Source organism: Pleurodeles waltl, chromosome 9 (assembly GCF_031143425.1).
Source record: "Pleurodeles waltl isolate 20211129_DDA chromosome 9, aPleWal1.hap1.20221129, whole genome shotgun sequence".
Classification (NCBI taxonomy): domain Eukaryota; kingdom Metazoa; phylum Chordata; class Amphibia; order Caudata; family Salamandridae; genus Pleurodeles; species Pleurodeles waltl.
The window spans coordinates 1091340009-1091360001 of NC_090448.1; the positions used below are offsets into that span (position 1 = coordinate 1091340009).

At 42.5% G+C, this 19993-nt stretch overlaps 1 protein-coding gene across 3 annotated transcripts in view; it reads right to left on the reverse strand.

Annotated features, from left to right (window-relative positions):
• Positions 1-4585: 4585 nt before the first annotated feature.
• The window catches only part of VPS39 (VPS39 subunit of HOPS complex), a 229021-nt gene continuing 213613 nt past the window's right edge, over positions 4586-19993 (reverse strand). For 2 of the 3 annotated variants that reach the window (XM_069208779.1, XM_069208778.1), the window contains exons 24-25: positions 14539-14630; positions 4586-7523 (exon numbers count right to left, since the gene is read on the reverse strand). In XM_069208779.1, the coding sequence (XP_069064880.1) occupies positions 7448-7523; positions 14539-14630 (168 nt within the window). In that variant the 3' untranslated portion in view covers positions 4586-7447. The remainder of the gene's footprint in view (positions 7524-14538; positions 14631-19993) is intronic. The other variant, XR_011198842.1, reaches the window with a different exon arrangement.

A 19993-nucleotide genomic window follows, 5' to 3' on the forward strand; every position in this document is an offset into this window, starting at 1 on the left:
TCTGTGAACAAGGGAGCTTTGTCTCCTGAAACGCGTTAGAGTTTTTTTGCTGTTTTGTTTATTCTGCCACATTAAATTAATTTTTCTTAGTGACACAAGTGGCTGTAACTTTCTCTTCTTTTTAGAAGTAATTTGTTGTTGAATATACATATATATATATATATATACATACACACATATATATACATGATATAATGTAAGGCTTTCATGCCGATTAACAGTGCAAACAGCTCATATGTGATGTATTCATATAATGTGATTTATAAAGCACATGTACAGGAGAACTTCATATATTATTTTTCTGCCTCTGACATCTCAAATCACAAGGTCTAACATTTTCATAATATCACAAACAATATATAAACCCAATACACAAAGTTTTTTTGCTGTTTTGTTTATTCTGCCACATTAAATTAATTTTTCTTAGTGACACGAGTGGCTGTAACTTTCTCTTCTTTTTAGAAGTAATTTGTTGTTGAATATATATATATATATATATATATATATATATATATATATATACACACATACACATACACACATATATATACATGATATAATGTAAGGCTTTCATGCCGATTAACAGTGCAAACAGCTCATATGTGATGTATTCATATAATGTGATTTATAAAGCACATGTACAGGAGAACTTCATATATTATTTTTCTGCCTCTGACATCTCAAATCACAAGGTCTAACATTTTCATAATATCACAAACAATATATAAACCCAATACACAAGCACTTTAGTTGAAAGTGCACCTTCAGATTCCTGAGCGTGTATTCAGACACTTTCCTGAATGTCAAGTACCAATGCTGCTGGTGTTCTCGGTCTGGTTCCCAGGAACAAGCTTGACAACATAGACATTTTCCTCAAATTTAGGCTGCAGGTTAAAAAACATTCACCAAGAAATTAGCAAAAGGTATGTGTGCTGAATGGCCATCTAGGATATTTGTTTAAAGCTCCTTGATTGTGAATAGAGATATATAATATCTAGTGGCTAAAGAAGGAGGGTGTGACAGGGTCAGATATAATGGAGGCTTGTAGGTGTTATAGTAATTTAAAGTTTGATTTCTTTTCCGTAATATTATGTGTTGCAGTCTTTCTATACAAGTCTTTTTTTTGTTTTGTTTTCTCTCTGTCTCTCTATTTTGCTGGTACGTCTTCAGCTTCTTGACTCTGCTCCGTCTTTCTTTTCAGGTGGAAACTCAGGAGGCACATAGGAAGAAAGAAGAACATAAAAGACCTTTTAGGAGGTAGATATTGTTTCCTTTTTTCCTCTATGTCTTCTCTGCCCCTTTTGTTTTCTTTTTCATTTCTCTCTATTTTCTTCCTGGGTGTTGTCTTTGTCTTTCTGCCTTTCTTTTGTTGTTGTCAATACTCTTGTTACCCTTGACTTTCTCTTTCCTGGCTTTCCAACTTCCTTTCTTTCTCTTTGAAGGCTCTTCTGTAATCCTCTGTCTCTCTGTGATATTTTGTCTGTCTATCTGTCTTTCTCCTTTTCCTTGTATTTCTTCTACTGCTAAGGATCCTAGCTGCTTTGTTTTCCTCAGTTTCCCTCTCGTTTATATAATGTGTCTACATGTATCTGAGTCTCTTATCAGATAACAGCTTCGGTGCCCCCGTGAATCAATGAAATAACAAAACCTTAATTATGTGTGTATTCCCGTGATGAATTCCCTTCAGTTCCCCACTCCCCCTTCTATTTGATTATTTAAATAAACAAATTCCTGTCTCCCCGTGTCCTGTTTCGTCTTTGGTCGGTACCTGACTGGGCCACGTTCTTCCCAGAACGTGGCCGGTCTGTGCGCTCCTTCTTTCCTCCAAGACGTCTTCCGCTGTCTCGGCTCCGGGGTTGCTCAGCGCCTCTCCTCCACATCGTCTTTTTCTGGGGTTCCGCTCTGGCCCGTCCGTCCCGCTATCTGCCGTCGCCGTGTCTTCTCCTCCTGGAGAAAACCACTCTTTTCGTCTCTCGTCTCGCTCAGGTTTTAAAACCCCTCCAAGTCCCGTGTCCTTCTTCTGGATGTGTTTTGCAACCGCTCCCACCTCTTCCGGGTCAGTGTTGATGCTGTCGACTTTGCCCCCGGGGTACTTCCTCTCTGGGTCTGGGTTCCTCTGCCCCTCACAGAGGTATTCGACAGTACCATCAAATGCTTGATTTAATTGCTGGTCTGACCTAATGAATATCGCTTATAACTATATCAATCTTATATTATAATCCTACGCTCCCTTGTTTATTATCACCATTATTTTTATTTCTGCAAAAACAATACCTCCTATAAAATGCACTAGAACAGGACTTTGATATTTATTGAAGCCTTTAAAAATATATGGTGCATATTCTTGTGCCTATTCATCTATGGTCACAGAGTAAAATTATCATTGTTCAGTAAGCATTATCTACAGGTAAGCTGCAGGAGATGAGTGGATCAGAGTGTCACATAGGCTCAAGTTGGTAAGATGTTTCAAACCTGTGCTTGTCAGAGGTTTTTGAGGTTCTATAGGGCCCTTATTACAAGAAATAGTGTAAGAACATATCAGAACGCATCCAAATATGTCAACGTATCAACCGAGTGACAATTGTACTTTTAGGCCGAGAAACAGTGTACACAGAGTCAAAGCCACACTTCAGATCTGGTATGCTGCATCTAGGGCATCACTCACCAGTCAAATTGGCTGCTTCATGTGTTCTGGCCGAGGGCTAATCAAAAGTTCTGCCAGTTTCCATAGGCCATGGACATATCTGCCCTAAATGGCAGGTGGTGTTAGCAGTGTGGAATGGCAAGCTGCCAGAAACAAAAGCTTGTGATATAAGGTGTCAAGCTTTTAGGATTCCTTGTCCATATGAGCATAACAAAAGGCAGACTCCCTACTGTGGGTTAGGAGTACAAAGTGTGTGGGTCACCATGAACAGGCCTATGTCATCTGGCAATCTACTGGGCCAGAAAAAGGGATCCCCTAGGCACCCACTATAGGGTCTAGGAGAGTCTCATAGGAGCAAGACCTCTAAAGAACATGGGTGTGATTGCAACATTTCTGTCTAAGTCAGACTTTCCACCTGCAGCTAGCAAAGTTAATTTTAAGACCTCTGCTGCCTTCCAAACAACTGTTGTAACAGATGAGATCTTCAAAAGCAGCAGAAGAGGGGTAGGCAATACCCTCTTCTGGTAAAGTATCTATACCTGGCATTTGTCAAGTCAAAGTAAATGCCGGATTTGGATTTTAATGTGGCAATGCATGATTAGCCTCGGAGTCATCTTCCTCTGTGCGTTCATAGTTCATATACTTCACAGCAAAGGCATCATATCTGAATCTGAATGAAAAATCTCCTCCGAAAATGTAAAAACATTGGGCTCTAGGGAGGTGCTCACATTATGGTCATTAAAAACTGGCCTTGGCCGCATTCTTCACCACATGTATGATACTCCCCTATATTGACTCCTTCGCTGGAGAAAGATACGTAGCCCCTGATGTTATCTTTGAGTGGTGCTAAAGGACAAGAATGAATGGGGGATGGCACCTTAGCCATTTTAAACTTTGCCTTGTTGACCCCCATCGAGGTGTACCGCCTAAATCGGTGTCACCAAGCCTGCATGAATGTATTCTCTATTTGGGGACAGGCCATAGAATTGCAGAGCCATCCTAGAAAGACCCACCAGTTCTAGCCAAGAGGCCTTGACGTGTGCAGGCTCGGCCGAAGAACTGATAACCTTTGATCTCATCTTTTTTGGTACTAGTGACCATTACATCAAGAAAGAGTCCAGCATCAGGGGAACACCATTGGAACTCTGAATCGTCCTGGTACGGGGACAACCTGGTCAAGGAAAAAGACCTGTCTTTCCCAAGGAGCATTTAATATTTTTTGAGGGCAGATTTCATGGTACGAGAACATTCTGTGGAAGGGAACTTACTTTTGTGAGAGGGAATCTGCTTACATGTCTCCCTCCAGGCCTTAGTCAAAACTATCTTGTCCTCCCACTCCTTGATGGCCTTGGGGTGCATGGAGGCTCAAGAATTCCAGGCACCTCACACAGTCATTGTGGGGGCTCAAAAGGGGCATTTTCCGCTGCACTATCTGCAAGGGTTAAAGCCTGAAGTCCTCTGAGGGGACATTTGTCCTATCCCCTGTCCAATATTTGAAGAGTTTGTCTGTGAGATCAATGAGCTGCAGAAATACGGAACTGACATCTAGGGACTGGTTGATCCCCTGTATATGCTAGCGATGTCACATCCAGAGGTAGGGTTGGGACTGGAGCAGAGTGGTAACACCTGCAGCACTGGAGGGACTTTGCTGGGTAAAAGCATTTCCTGAACCAGACTGAAACCCTGAAGAAGTATTCCTAACGCACAGAAAACAAAGCTTTCCGGTATGAAAATATTAATCAAGAGAGCCACACTGGCTGGTTACAAAGTTTGAGTTTTGTCAAGTAGCTACATGTTACAAGAGTCATTTCAATCAATCAAGATGGGGACTTTTTTCATTCCTATATGAGTAACTAATAAGAATTAACTTACGTTTACATTAAAATTTTCTCTAATACCTACAACAAAAAGGAAAATGAAATAAACACTCCACTCAATCAGTTTATGCAACTGACTTGATTTATTAGATGTTTTTCAGATACACGTGTTGGGGTGGGAAAGAGGTTTAGTATAAAACATGTCAATTCTTCATAAAATAGAGTAGTTAGGGTTGTAAATATTTTAAAGAAAAGACACACAATTTTATCTAAAAGTTGAACCGCTCTACTCATGTTTTTCCCCTGGAAAATTCACTATGATTAATTTCAATATAAGTTTACCGCTGCTTAGATGGCATGTGGAAATGCATTAATGATATCAACAAATTGTAATTTTCTAAATGGTGTATACAAATTGAGCACAGTGGTAGGCCATGGGGTATAGTGTGACCAAGGTGTACGATATCAATTGACAAGACGCCTATAGAAAATGTAAGCCTAGCTTGGTTTTCAACTTTAAAAATTCATGGTTTAAATTTGAGCATGCAAGCTTTCTTTGCTCCGACTAGATAATGCCTCTTTTAACATATGATGCAATATCGATACAGGATGTTCTGCTGCCATCTTGTTTTTGCAGCAGATTGCTCTTTTACTTTCATTACTGTGGTAGTGCTTAATGGCTACTGTTGGCTTCCTAGCTCACACACTAGACAGTAATGTGGTGACATTGTTGCTGATCACATTTTAACCATAAGGTCTGAGCATTTTTATCTTTAGAAACACTTTAGCATTCCAACTTGAGCACACGGTCTCCTTCTCCTTTGGTGACTAAACCCGGGAAGTCCCATCTGGGAAGCAGGCAGTCTAAAAAGAGCTGAAAACAAAAGCAGCTGAATTATAATTATGTTTAAACTATGTTCATAACTGTATGTAGCAATGTGACTCAAGGAAGAACTTCACCCTAGGGAGATACTTTGTCTGGTCTATAAAGTTTGAGATTTTAATACACTTGAAAATGTGCATAAAATTGAATACCTCTGCAATAAACATTTCTAAAAGGTCCAGCCTTCTAAAACATATCTTCCTATTGAAGGTGCATTCTACACTAGGGTCGGGAGGTATTGAATATGTTATCTCAAACTCCACTCGCTACTTACAGCCTGTGTGACTTCAGTAAAGAAACTAACTGTATTAAATTCTCAGATCTAACCGTTTTGTGTCTAGCTGCAAGACTTCTAGCACCTTCTTACATCTCACGGGCTCCAATGACACAAGCATTCTCAGTGTAGCTTTGCTTTAGGCCATTCATGAAACATACAACAATTACTTTCCCTAATTGATTGAGGGATAGATAATGATTAAATTACTCTAGTAGATCCAAATGTGGTTTGGGCTTCAGATCTACATTATAGTAAAAGATTTCCTTTATATATCAGTGTTTCTAAAAGCAAGTAGGATACGGACATTGTGGCATTAAGCAGAAAATATCTTGCTATATTTTCGAACTGTAGAAATCAGGTGGGACTGATACAGTCCACCTAAGTGGGATTGGACAAAACGGCCCACAAATACGCCTGAAGGGGGCTAAACAGGTTGCATATCTGCTCCCCTTTGGATTTCTGTTGCCAGTCAGAATATCATCTTCCAAAGAGAAGAATCAAGTCCAACTTAATGAATTTCCATCAGCCCTTTCTTCCTAGAAAGGCATTTCAGCCAATCTGACTGGTTGATCTCCAATTTATTAAACTGGTCAGGACATTCTTTTGGCCAGTCCAGTGATCTAATCAGATTAGTTGAAACACTGTGTGCCCACTTAAAGGCAAAATGGGTGTAGAAAGGTTCATTTCTTGTTTAGGGTTAGCTGAAACAGGTAGAATGCCCAGCATTCCAGTGCAGAGTAGCAAAGTAGAATGGTGGAAGATTCTGCCACCTCTCACTTATGACAGAATATTACACCCATATCTCTAGTCAGGACACCTGGAACAGACTTAAAAAGTGGACCTGCCACCTGGAGAGAAGAGAGGGACTGTCGGTAATCAAAGAAGAGCAATCTTCTCTGAAGCACTTCTACCTTTCAATGGAAAGATCCAACCACACCTACTCCTAGGACACTTAGAGTATAAAATTTGGACGATTGAAGCAAGCTGTGGCTATTTAGAGCGTTATCCATTTAACCCTGAAGCTGTCCTGCCGCAAGTTGAGAATGAGTATCCATGTCAAAAAGGGAAATCACCCGGATACCTCACTCCAACTTTCCAGGTACAATGGAAGGTTGCAATTGTATGCAGTTTATCAATATCTATTTTTGGAGACTGACTTGTATCTTATCTCAGTTACCAACTGTCTTTTAGATTTCCAGTATGTACCTGATTAGAGTGAGTGTCATCTGGCTGTTAAGTTAGACCCATTGTTAAAAAAAAGCATACACAGAAAGCAACAAAGCGTTCTCACAGTAAGAAAAGCTACTTGAAGACTTCTTCACTCACCTTTGTTTTTAGCAAATAAATGCAGAATGGGTGCCATGCTACAAGAGCAAAAGTCACTTCAGAGACCTTTCAATTAGCCATTATATTCCAGTAACCTATTCAAAGTATGTTTTCCATTATAAAATGGTCCAGAGTCTCTGTACAGTTAAGCAATATGCCAGTTTTTATAAACATTCAACGTAAACTACACTCATCAAAAAGAGTTGCTTCAACAAATGTTAGACCAAAATAGGCCACAGTGCAAGATAAAGTGCTTCTTTCCATCATGTGTTGATGGTGCTACCAGGAGCAAAGCTGATCCGATGGTTTATGCATGCAAACATCTGTGCTATACAAGTCTTGTTTCTGATGCACAGTCAGTATGCACCACCATACTGTGGTTTGTACCGAGCGCACATGGTCTCTCAAATCAGACTTATAGATGTAGCAGCAGCCAACGACTTCTCTCCAAGACATGGCCAATTTGTACCGCAGTCCGTTCTCCAGATGATATCTGACATTCAAGTGTCCACACTGCTGACATCTTTGGAGCAGTAATAATGCACAACTACACCATTGGGGTACCGGGCGAATGCACTAAGGCAAAAGAGAAAGCAAACTGATTAACCTTTGCATATCTTACCACTTCACAAAAATAATCTCAGCAGACACTCTCCGTGCTTCATTTAACCATGCATGCCAAATATATTTTTGCCACCTAAGGTCTCTAAATGTTTTCAAGCCCATCAATTTAATTCAGAAGATGCTTTAGATTACTCACATTCCTCACTGAAAATCACTGGAGCTTTGTAATGTTGCCATTTGTGCCGCACAACCACCAAGTACAATAAAGTTCAGTAACATCCAGTTGTTCTTTTTGGAAGTAAAATATTTTTTACTTGAAGAATGAAATGGTGTCGAATTTACAAGTCTTCTCCAATAATATATGAGTGGACAAATGGACAATAATGTTACAGAAAGTAGATATTATAATTCACTTATTTAGAATCATTCATATGTAGGTTTTGCAATGCAGACGGTTTCCAAAATTTCAAACCTCTACAAGAAATCTTGACTTGAAAGTATTAAATCAGATTATGCGACCAAGGGACTGCGATGGCTTTGCTCCATCTCATGGAATACCATTTCACTCTTAGCCTATGTAGCTCTCGATAAACATTACTGACCGAATGTTGCGTTTGGACCAGTAACGAAAAAAACAACTCAAATGTTTGATATGAAGGAAAGGTTTGCTGAAAACAAGTTGAAATACGTATCTCGGGGAGGAAGAGACACATCTTCGCTAGAAAGTATGTACTCCATGTGGGTTGAATGTACAAACAATGCTGAATTTGTGCTAATGGATCAACTATAGCAAGTGGCTGATCACTGATGCACACCAAACAAGATATGCGACAACATGTACGATTAATTTCTATTGGAGAAAAATGGTAGCACCTCATCAGAAAAGGATCTAAAAGATATGATTCACGTAATCTTACCTAACCTGGCATTATGAAAATCTCATCTCAAATTCTACGTTCTGATTTACGATAGCATATTAGCCACGGGAACCGCACTCCCACGTAGTTACCAAAATGGGTGGAACTGTGCCTTTGGCTTTTCCTCTGACACTCTTCACCCTAGAAAATAACTAATTGAGTGCCCTTCCTTTTGGATACTATAGTTCAAATGTTAAATGCTGGGTTAAGCCATGTGAGATATTATGGTGCACCAAATGTTCCAAAGAATTAGGACTCTCATATTACCAGTTGTTAGGTAACCCACTACTTTTACTCACGGATGTCCTTGACACAAACCAGGTAACAGGGCAATACTTGTTCAATATTTGGATAGGAGCACATCTGCACCTGTAGGCTGACACCTATCATCCATAACTTAGTTCTCTTTTCTCTGCCTGTACTTAATGGAATTGTGGGCATGTGGTTCAGGAGAATGGTGGGTAAGGGATGGGTGCAAAAGTAACTACCCTGAGGGCCCTATTAAGAAAGTTAAACTTAGACCTGAAGTCTAACCTTAGACCTAAAGGCTAAGCTTAGACCTAAAGGCTAAGCTTAGACCTAAGGCATAAGACATAAGTGAATGCTTCTGGATCAGTTGATGTCACAAGATGCTTAAACATAAACACACATGCCACCTGTCAAAGACAAAGACTAGTACAGAGAGAGACCACTTCTGAAAAGCAAACAATCTGTACTGGTTACTTTTGACTTCTTAAAGCATATTTCACTCATAAAATGCAAGTAAAAGTTTGCCTCTTCCTTCACAAAGAAGGATATTGCCAGAGCATGTAAGTACATGTTGTTCTAGCCGAGTAATTTGCAGAGTCTGAGATTAACTGAAGCATTCCACCCATCACTTTTTTTTTTAAATACTTGTGTGGAGCTCAAGTGTGATAGGTATGCCCAGACATAGATCTCATGCTCACAGTGCTATGGGAACAAAGTTGCACCTGACTGACAATCCCAAATCATGGCTAAACCAGCCTGGGGGTACTTGTGTTATAGTTCAGTGAGGACCATGGCCTGGCACCTCTGACTGGAATGGTTCTATTGGGGAGGGTCAAACTGATTTGCATATGGCTTGGTCCAAGCAAAGGTAGGGCGATGTGCACAATGGATTTGAATGACTAATAATTAATAATGGGCGAGGCTAATTCTAGCATTCCATCCGTCATTTTTTGTATACTTCAGTGTTACGCCCTAACTGATGGGTACACCCAGATGAGGCTTCCCTACTCACTGCACCACTGGAAACCCAGCTGCAGCTGACTAGTGATCCCCAATAAGGGCAAAACAGGTCTTAGGTTGCTTGTGTTCATTTTCAGAGAGGACCTGGCCTTGCAATTCGTGCCAGACTGCTCCTATTGAAGCAGGGGAAACATTGATTTAAATATGACTGGGTTCAAACTGAGGTGGTATGGTGCGTGAAATAATGATTATTGGGGATGCAGCCTGAGTAATTACCAGTGGCTGAGATCAATTCAAGCCATCCCACCCATTACTTTCTTTTTTTTTTTTAATAAACAATTTTTATTGTTGTTTTAAAGAAAGAAAAGGAGAAGAACAAAAACTATAGAAGAGCACAGGTAAGAGCTAGCCGCACCAGCTTGTGCACAACACTGCACAGACAACACAGATTGTCAGTATGGCACATCAATATTATTAACATTCCGCACTGGGCGTACAATAATGAGTGGTTAAGGGAGAAGACCCAGCCATTTCCCCCACACCTTTGCATGTTTATGTGGACAGCCCCTTGCCTCATAGACCGATTTTTCCTGACTTGCACACCAGTCAACTCCATTTGCCATTTTCGTAAAGGCGGGCCTTACGCAGTGTTCCAAGTGGCGGCAATGTCTCTTTTTGCCATCAATATATCAATTCACACAAATGCTTCGTTGGCCCTCGAGCCCTCCAGTTTATCCATAGCGCCCAACAAGACCAGTATTGAGGACATCTGCTGCACACTTCTCAACACTGTGGTCAGTTCACGGAATATCTTGCCCTAGTAAGCCTCTATACAGGGGCACTCCCAGACCATATGGAAAAAATCCTCTGAGTCTTCCAGGCATCTAGGGCACTGGGCAGACGGGCGGAGGCTGGCTTGGTACAGTCAAAGAGGAGAAAGGTAAGACCCATACAGAAAATACAACTGTATTAATCACAACTGCGCCAACACCACCAGTAGCCTGGGTGCCATCAGCGCATCCACCCAATCTGTCTCCTCCAGAGGTCCCAGCCATCCCTCCCACCTACTCCTGATGTGATTCAGGTCACCTGGGGCATGGTTATTTAACATCTTGTAAATCTGGGACACCAGTTTTTTCCGTAGAGCACCCATGAGCAATTTCGCCTCCAGTGGCTTTTATTCAGGTAGTGAATCAGTGCAGGATAAGTGCATGTTCAGGGCATGCTGCAGTTGGAGGTATCTGAAGAATTGTGTGCGGGAGAGTTGGAAGTCAGTCTGTATGTCTTGAAAGGATCGCATCAAATACTCCCCTCCACACATCTCCCAGTTGTGAAAAGCCCAGCAAGTCCCATTTTTCTAACCTTTTCAACGCAAAAGACTCTTTTAGTCAAGTGCCACGCCATAAGGGGGTCTGCTGGGTGAAGATGCTATTCCATCAGTTGTGATGAAGGGGTGCATGCCATGCGAGAAATACTGCTCTAGTCACGGGGTCCATTTCACGGGGAGTGGTGAGCCCCTAAGAGAGAAACTAAGTGCCGTCAATTCAAGCTGGATCGGCCAACCCCCCCCATTGAACCAGTCACGCACGACCAGGAGTTGCGTAACTAAGTAATATAAATAGGGGTTAGCCATGGTCATCCCCCGTCGTATAACCCCCTCTGGCAATGCTGCAGTGCAATCCGGTGCCTCGAGCCATGCCAAAGAAATGAGGTTGTTGCCCCGTCTAGTTTTTAGAACCAGAAACATGGGATTGGGAACGGTAAGTTCTGAAGTACATACAAAATACGTGGCAGTACCACCATTTTATATAAGGCCACATGGCCCAATACATTCAACTGTAGTGCCTGCCATCACCGCAGGTCTGCCTTAGTTCGGGACATTAACAGCACCAAGTTCAGGGACCAAGTTAGCTCTGGGAGGAGGGTCACCTATATACCTAAGTACTTAAAGCTCAACCGACGACTAGGTATTACTTCCTGCCAGTTGTAGTAATCCCATGGAGGTGCCACGGGGACCAATACTGATTTGGCAGGGTTCATTTTAAGCCCCAATGCCTCCTCATAACAACGGAGGGGTTGAAAACACTGCGGGCCAGATTCACTGGGCTCTGCCATTTAAAGACAGACATGATCCGCATACAAAGCCACTCTGTCCTCCTATGCGTTTCCCCAGCTCCAGCTGTGATACAGAGGGTCGATTCTGATCAGTTGTGCCAAAGGCTCAATGGACAAGACAAAAAGGAGGGGATATAGGGGGCAGCCCTGACGCATTACCCTGTGATCTGGAAGGAGAAGGATAGAATACCATGGACCTGGACTGGAGCCATGGGATTGGCGTATAAGGCACGGACAAAATGAAAAAGTCTAGGGCCCAAGCCAGCACTCTGCAACACTAGAAAGAGGAACCCCCAGTCCACAGTATAAAAAGCCTTCTCAAAGTCAAAGAGGAGGGCCATGGTCTTGGGATAGCTGGTGACGTCGCGCCAATGCCACATGCAGACAACGTACACAGTGTTGCGTGCTACGGTTGGCCATAAAACCACACTGATCCGGGTGGATCAGCGCTGGCAGGACCCTCTTAAGGTGCGATGCAAGAATCATGGCATAAATCTTCACCTCACTGTTTATAAGGGAGATCGGTCAATAGTCCGCGGAACGCCGTGATGGTGGTTGCATTTTGGGGAGCACCCCGGTAGTGGCCATATCCATTACCTCCTAAAAGGAGCCCAGTCGGTCCACTTTGCCGTATAAGGCCCCGAGCTGTGGCGTTAATTTGTCCCAAAATATTTTATAGAATTCCGACGGAAACCCGTTAGGTCCTGGGGGTCTTGCCAGTTCCCAGTGAGGAAATTGCCTCATTGATTTCCTCAGTCATTATGGGATCATCAAGGGCTGTTGCCTCTGCATGGGGCAGTACGACCCATTACTTTTTAATATACTTAGTGTGACGCCCTAAGTACAACGGCTATGCCCAGACATGGGCCCCTGCTCACTGTGCCAATGGAACCAAGCTGCAAACAACTGATGAACTCCAATCAGGGCAAAATCAGTCTTGGGTTGCTTGTGTTCCATTTCAGGGACAGAAGTAGAGATACAGGAGGTTTTACATACCACACCTTCTCGTCCAATCCAGGGTGATGACAATGGCTTGTCCCGATCCTGGTGAATTATCCTCAGCAACCAAGCACTCCAAGATATTGGGGGGGGGGGGGAAGCTGTATAGATGCCCACAACACCCCTTAAATCAAAAAGTGTCCCCAAGGCTACCTGCAATGGATGCTCGAGGGCACAAAAGCCTCAGCGCTGGCAGAAGGAGCACAGAGTAGCCCCAACCTGTGCCAGAGGGGAAATAATGGCGCACAAGACAGAATCGCCAGCGAAAACCCATATCAAGCGCAAAATGGGCCCATGCTCCCCCTAGGCATATGAATGGGGCCTGCCTGACCTGCACCATTATGGCACGGAGGAAATTAGCCAGATTGGCTCAAAGCACCGGAAACTAGATATGTCCGCATTGGCGTAAAAAGATGGTAGAAGCAGCAAAGGCCACAGAACAGGACCTTCGGTGGGCACCAGAGTAGGTGGGTCCACTAGGGGTAATGTCCACATGGTCCAAGTCAGAGGAGGTTTCTATGGGGAACTGAGTATATTAAAATGACTTACCTCTATGCTTCGAGTGGACTTGATGGAAGCTTTTGTTATGTTTTCTCCTCTTCTTAGGTTTCTCCTCTACTCTCTCAATGATTTTGATGGAGGAGAGGAACATAACTTCAATTAAGACTGCTTTTGAACGTGACCTGTGTTAAGCCCAAAAAAAATAACTTTGCCTCACATTGCTTGATGGGTCTGGGGTGAATAAGGGAGTACTTGTTGCATGAATTCAAGTCATGCTTCAAACCAAGGCTTCCTAGTCAGACGTAGTGGGGGTGGGAAATGCAAGTGCAGCAAAATTTAAATATGGATTTCTTTTGCAGCGGCATTCCTATGGACTGCACTGAAGAACTGGAGCGAAAATCCTTTGTAAAACATAGAAAACAGTTTTGAAAATCAGGAGCAGCAGCTTCCGATCCAAAAGTTTGGACAGTAGGAATCTAAGGTTCCATGCCAAAATGGAGTTAACGTCCTTTACCAGCAAAGGCAAACTATGAAATTATTCTGGATGCAGTCAGGCATTTGGTGATATTCAACAGACGGGGAATCTGCAGGTACAAGTATCCATTAGAACAAATGCTACAACTATACGATTACTTTACCAGGTCAAACGTGCTTGCACAAATCCAGCAACTGCCTCTATCAGGCAACCATCAATTTTCTAGTGGCAAACCTATTAGAGGAACTTAGGTGAGGCCACACTGATAGAACCCATCTGCCTCCACGAATAAAACACACTTCCAAGAAAGTTCAGAATGCCTAGAACCTTCTAAGCAGTGGAATATATGCTGAAGGACATGTATACTGTGGGAACTTTAAAAGGAGTCAAGTAACACAAATAGCACAACATTAATAATATTGTCACACAAAATAATAATGGACTATTATTGCATTTTCAACATTCAAACTGTCCTATAACAATATTCAGCTCCTTGAGCAACTGAAAGGAGTTGATTATTCTCTACTCTAAATTCTCACAGCACCTACTCCTAGGCACAAACTGAAGTACAAGCACTGGGAAAGCCAACAGGTCTCGCCTTTCAAGGTATTTAATAATACACAGCTAAAACCTATTCATGCTAAGCTAGTTTGCAGCTTTGAAGTGCTCAAAATTAACTGCTGAGCTAGCAACATACGGAGAATACTCTGGATGTGTTATTTTTTAAAATGAATTTAATGATGTCTCTTTCCATATAATTGACAAGTTCAATGGTGGGTTTTAGGAAATATAAATGAAATGGTGACCTTACCTGTTCCCAATTTTTTTCTTGCACACATTACACACTTTCTCCTCTGTAATGATACATTTCACTTGTTGGTGTGATATCCTCTCTTCTTGCACCTAAACCAAGAATGGATAAATAGGTAAATTGATAGGGCCACTCACCTGCGTGCCATTGAATGGTTTCAGCAATCAAAATAGATCAAAATGTATTCACACAACTCTTAACAGTGTATAACTTAAAAACACAAAGGGCATGTTAAAAAACAAAGGGCATTCACTTAATTACTTTTTTAGCCACTTTTTAGTGAAAGGTTTTATTTAATGGAGAAAAAAAAAATCTTGTGTCTCTTCTGTGACTTAAATAATGGAGTGGATGGAAGCATAAGAATAGGAAATTATATTTTTCTGGTGTGGTAGGCGGTGGCACAGAAAATCAGAGTCTATGAAAGTTATGTAGCACAAGTATTTGCTAGTGATCATAAACAATGTTTCTTGGAACACACCTTTTTCTAGTATATATGTGTGTGTGTGTATATATATATATATATATATATATATATATAGATGGAAAATGTCGCTTACCCAGTGTACATCTGTTCGTGGCATGAGATGCTGCAGATTCACATGCTGTGCATATCTCGCCATCTAGTGTTGGACTCGGAGTGTTACAAGTTGTTTTTCTTTGCAGAAGTCTTTTCGAATCATGAGATCGAGGGACTCCTCCCATTTCGGCTCCATTGCGCATGGGCGTCGACTCCATCTTAGATTGTTTTCCCCGCAGAGGGTGAGGTAGGAGTTGTGTATATAGTAATAGTGCCCATGCAATGGAGTAAGTATGTATGTACATAATGTGATTAAAAGTGTTGTATTTACAAATTTATAAATGTACAAAATAATTTTTATCAACTTATAACGGCTACAGGCTCCCGGGGAGGGCGCATGTGAATCTGCAGCGTCTCATGCCGCGAACAGATGTACACTGGGTAAGTGACATTTTCCGTTCGATGGCATGTGTAGCTGCAGATACACATGCTGTGCATAGACTAGTAAGCAGTTATCTCCCCAAATGCGGTGGTTTAACCTGTAGGAGTTGAAGTTGTTTGAAATAATGTTCGTAATACTGCCTGTCCTACTGTGGCTTGTTGTGTTGTTAACACATCCACACAGTAATGTTTAGTTAAAGTATGAGGCGTAGACCATGTGGCTGCCTTACAGATTTCTGTCATTGGTATATTTCCCAGAAAGGCCATGGTGGCACCTTTCTTCCTAGTGGAGTGTGTCTTTGGTGTAATAGGCAGTTCTCTCTTTGCTTTAATATAACAGGTCTGAATACATTTAACTATCCATCTGGCAATGCCTTGTTTGGATATTGGATTCCCTGCATGAGGTTTTTGGAAAGCTACAAACAATTGTTTTGTTTTGCGAATTTGTTTGGTTCTATCAATGTAATACATTAGTGCTCCTTTTATGTCTAATGTATGTAATGCTCTTCCAGCTACAGAGTCTGGTTGTGGAAAGAACACTGGGAGTTCCACCGTTTGATTTAAGTGGAACGGTGATATAACTTTTGGCTAAAATTTGGGATTTGTGCGTAGAACCACTTTATGTTTGTGTATTTGTATAAAGGGTTCCTGTATGGTAAAGGCTTGTATTTCACTTACTCTTCTGAGAGATGTGATAGCTATTAGGAAGGCTACTTTCCAGGTTAAGTATTGAATCTCACAAGAGTGCATGGGTTCAAATGGTGGACCGAAATTGCCTGAAATTTTTTTCGATGTTTTTCGGTGCCGGCATCTTGTTTTTGCCTCTCGGAGCCGCTATCTCGGCTCCGAGGTTGCACCATGGCGGTCCCTCGACCGGAGTCGGGTGTCTTTGCTATGGGCGTGCCCTTTTTCGGCGCCTTCGAAGGCTCGCCGGTTTTATGGGTCGAGCCATGGCCTGTTGGCAGTGGCGTCCCCTGGGCTTTTGTCTTCTTGATGGTTTTAATTTTCGACGTCTTACTCACTGTTTGTTGCTGTTGTTCGACGTCGGAGTCTCCGGATTCTGATTCCGGAACCGAGAATGTTTCCTCTTCGTCGTCGAAACGTTGTTTTGTCGGCGTGGACGCCATTTGTAGACGCCTGGCTCTTCGGTCCCGGAGTGTTTTTCTTGACCGGAAGGCTCGACAGGCCTCACAGGTATCCTCCTTGTGCTAGGGGGACAAGCACAAGTTACAGACCAAGTGCTGATCTGTATAAGGATACTTACTGTGACATTTTGGGCAGAAACGAAACGGGGTCCGTTCCATCGGCTTCGATGTCGCACGCGGTCGGGCCGACCAGGCCCCGGCGGGGGATCGAAGCTACCCCAAAATCTTCCGATGATCGGTGTCGATGTACCTAACTATCCCGATACCGAACGGAACAATACCGACGCTTTCTTCCGAGATTCTGACTAACTTTCCGACCCGAAACACGGAGCGAAAAGGAATACGTCCGAACCCGACAGCGGAAAAAAACAATCTAAGATGGAGTCGACGCCCATGCGCAATGGAGCCGAAGAGGGAGGAGTCCTTCGGTCCCGTGACCAAAAAAGACTTCTTCGAAGAAAAACAACTTGTAATACTCCGAGCCCAACACCAGGCAGCGGACTGTGCGAAACATGTGTATCTGCAGCAACATATGCCATCGAACACAAGGTTTATTATATTTGCTCCCAGTTTTACCCAAGAGTACAGGTAGTGTCTGACCTTGGTAACATGCAACTAGTTTTCTATCCTACTCCGTTAGCAGATGCACCAGAACTGACAATACCTACAAGAACAAAAGGGCTGCAACTTAGCTAGACCAACCATGCAGCATCATTCATCTAGCTAGTTGCCATACCTCCTTGCAAAGTAGAGAAGAACAGAAACCATGGTAATATGTTGTCTGAACCTATGCAATGCCATCTACCCTAGAAACATCTGAAAGCTTCCAAGAGTAAAAGTAACTTATTTGCAAGTTCTGATCCTTCACAATCACAAGAAATTGCCATTGAATTAATGAAAAATTAATTACTCAGAACTACATGCAAGATCTCAAAACAGTATTTTTCGTACATGTTTTTACTTATATGCTGATCCAAAGCCCCACTTTAACTCATTTTAAATATAGCTATTCGATCTATTAAATTAAACATGTTCAGGCTACAGTCTTTACACATAAATACGTTTTTTTCAAAAATACTTTAAGTGTTCAAACAAAAACAGCAGTGCAGAACAGGCACATCACATCAATGTTGGTCAATTGCATGATCACATATTGACAGTTACACTAGACAGTAACTACCCCCAGGGGACACTTTCAGGGGTAAACTGTAATAAGTCTTATCTGACTCAAGTCTGCTTGGGATCCAGTTTCAAATGGGCAACATCAATTAATGTCCAACGCAAATGGGAGTGGTAATGGTGCCATCCATGAACACTTGACACACTTGTCAGAACAAGTGATGACCCCACCACTCCTAGGCTCTATTCGACACTGACTACATTACAGCGGGAGTCGGAAACACCAACCAGTTTCGCCCTGATCAAAGACTACCTTCTGACTTAAGTCTTTTAAGTCTCAATCCACAACAGGGGTACACTTCTAATGACTTCAGGACAAAAGGGAAGGTGTCTCAAAAGGGAGCCACTTGGAGACACACACTGTGTCAAGCAGAAGCCAAACAGCAGTGCCCAGTACAGATCCAGTTGCCACTGGCCAGCTAGGCAGTTGCAGGCAAAATATGCCTCATAATTGGTTGTATCCATGTAGCTTTAACAGGAGGTCAGCCTTATGTCCCCTGAAGTCTCAGCTTCTCACAGCCCCAACCTATATATTAAGTCAGGTTTAGAGGGATCAGTTCCGCCCATACAGGTCAGTCTATTATTTGCTCCTGGAAGGCACCTAGCACCCTTTTCGCACATATTCAAATGTTAATTACTGGCTGGCAGAAGTGTGAGAGCACATGCAAAGTTAGTATCCAGGAACTTCAGGCACTGAAAAGGTAACTTTCAATAAGTTACTTTTCCTCAATATTCATGTTGTGGAATTATTTTTCTAGCTATTCCCATTCCGGGGATACAGTATTAGGATTTAAAAAAAAGATTTTTCTTCATTAATTTTCCACTATAAAACATCAAATGTGCAATTGCTTGCCACAGGTTATTTATGAAGTACAACAAATAACAGAGCTCCCCCCCCCAACCACTCATCAGTGCCAGGGGTCTCCACAAAAATCCAACTGGGAAATCAGCTAACAAAGGAATGCTGGGTGAGGTACAATTGCACCATCACATTATATGCAGATTCTTTCTGGGGAAAGCTGTGTAGGGATTTTGTTATGGCTGCACAAAGGAGTGCCCAGTCTTTAGAAGATATGTCCTTTCCTAATTCTGTCGCCCACCATGACTGCTAGTTGGGAGAAAAGCAAGTTTTAGAATCTCTGACGGTTCAGTAGATTTTGGATATCGCACTCTTTCAGCCCTCAAAGGTCAGTACCAGTTTTGCAAAGCGGGTCCGAGACCTAGTGGCTGCCACAGGATTTAAGCAGTGTAGCACCCGTGTCTGAAATGGAAGTACTGGAGGCGCAACTTCTCCATGATATGGAAATTCTGTTTGCATTCTTCAAATGATTGAATGTTGTCACCCTAAAAGAGGTCACCCATAATTTTGCAGCCACTCCCTCCTCCTGCTCTGGGAAGATGACAGAGTTCAGCGCTGGTGTGAATTCTGGATTATTATCAATGGGATTACTGGAAGAAGGGAAGGTCATGAGTCCCTTTCTGAGTACTATCTAATGTCTAGAACCTTCTTTGTGGGTGTGGCATGTAGGCATTCTTGGGGCGTGTATGCCTCAGTGGCTAAGTCCTAGAGTGGTCAACAGATCACCACCCAGCCAATGTGCAGTCATTGTTTCTTGCTTTCACCCAATGTAGGTGGGCTGGCAAGTAATATTTCAGGAGGTTGGGGTAATATTTTGGGAGGTTGGGGCAAGCCAGACCGCATCCCGGTTTTTTCGGAGCATTAAGATTTTGTTGGAGATGCGTGGAGTTTTCTCCACCCAGACAAATGTGCATATATTATTCTTGAGCTGGATTATGTCCTAGCATGGTATGGGGGTTGATAGCATTTGAAATAAGTGTAGAACTCTGAGGAGGATATTCATTTTAAAAACATTTACATGCCCCAAACAGGGACACCTGGTCGCATTGTCAGATGCGACCAGGTGTCCCTAAAGGGCCGATAAAAACGCTTTGTAAAATTCTAGTGGCAGGCTGTCTGGCGTTTTACCCACTGCCATGCCTCGGATTGCCCAGCTCGGACGGCTCTTCGGCATCCATGGGGGTTTCTAAGGAGTCCTTGTATTGAAAAGGGTTGGGTTACCAGTCACATTGACCTAGAAAACACTATGTGAGTGTAGGGTCCACCATTTCTTGTGTATAGAGTCTGGTAGAATTCACAAAAGGCCTTTTATTT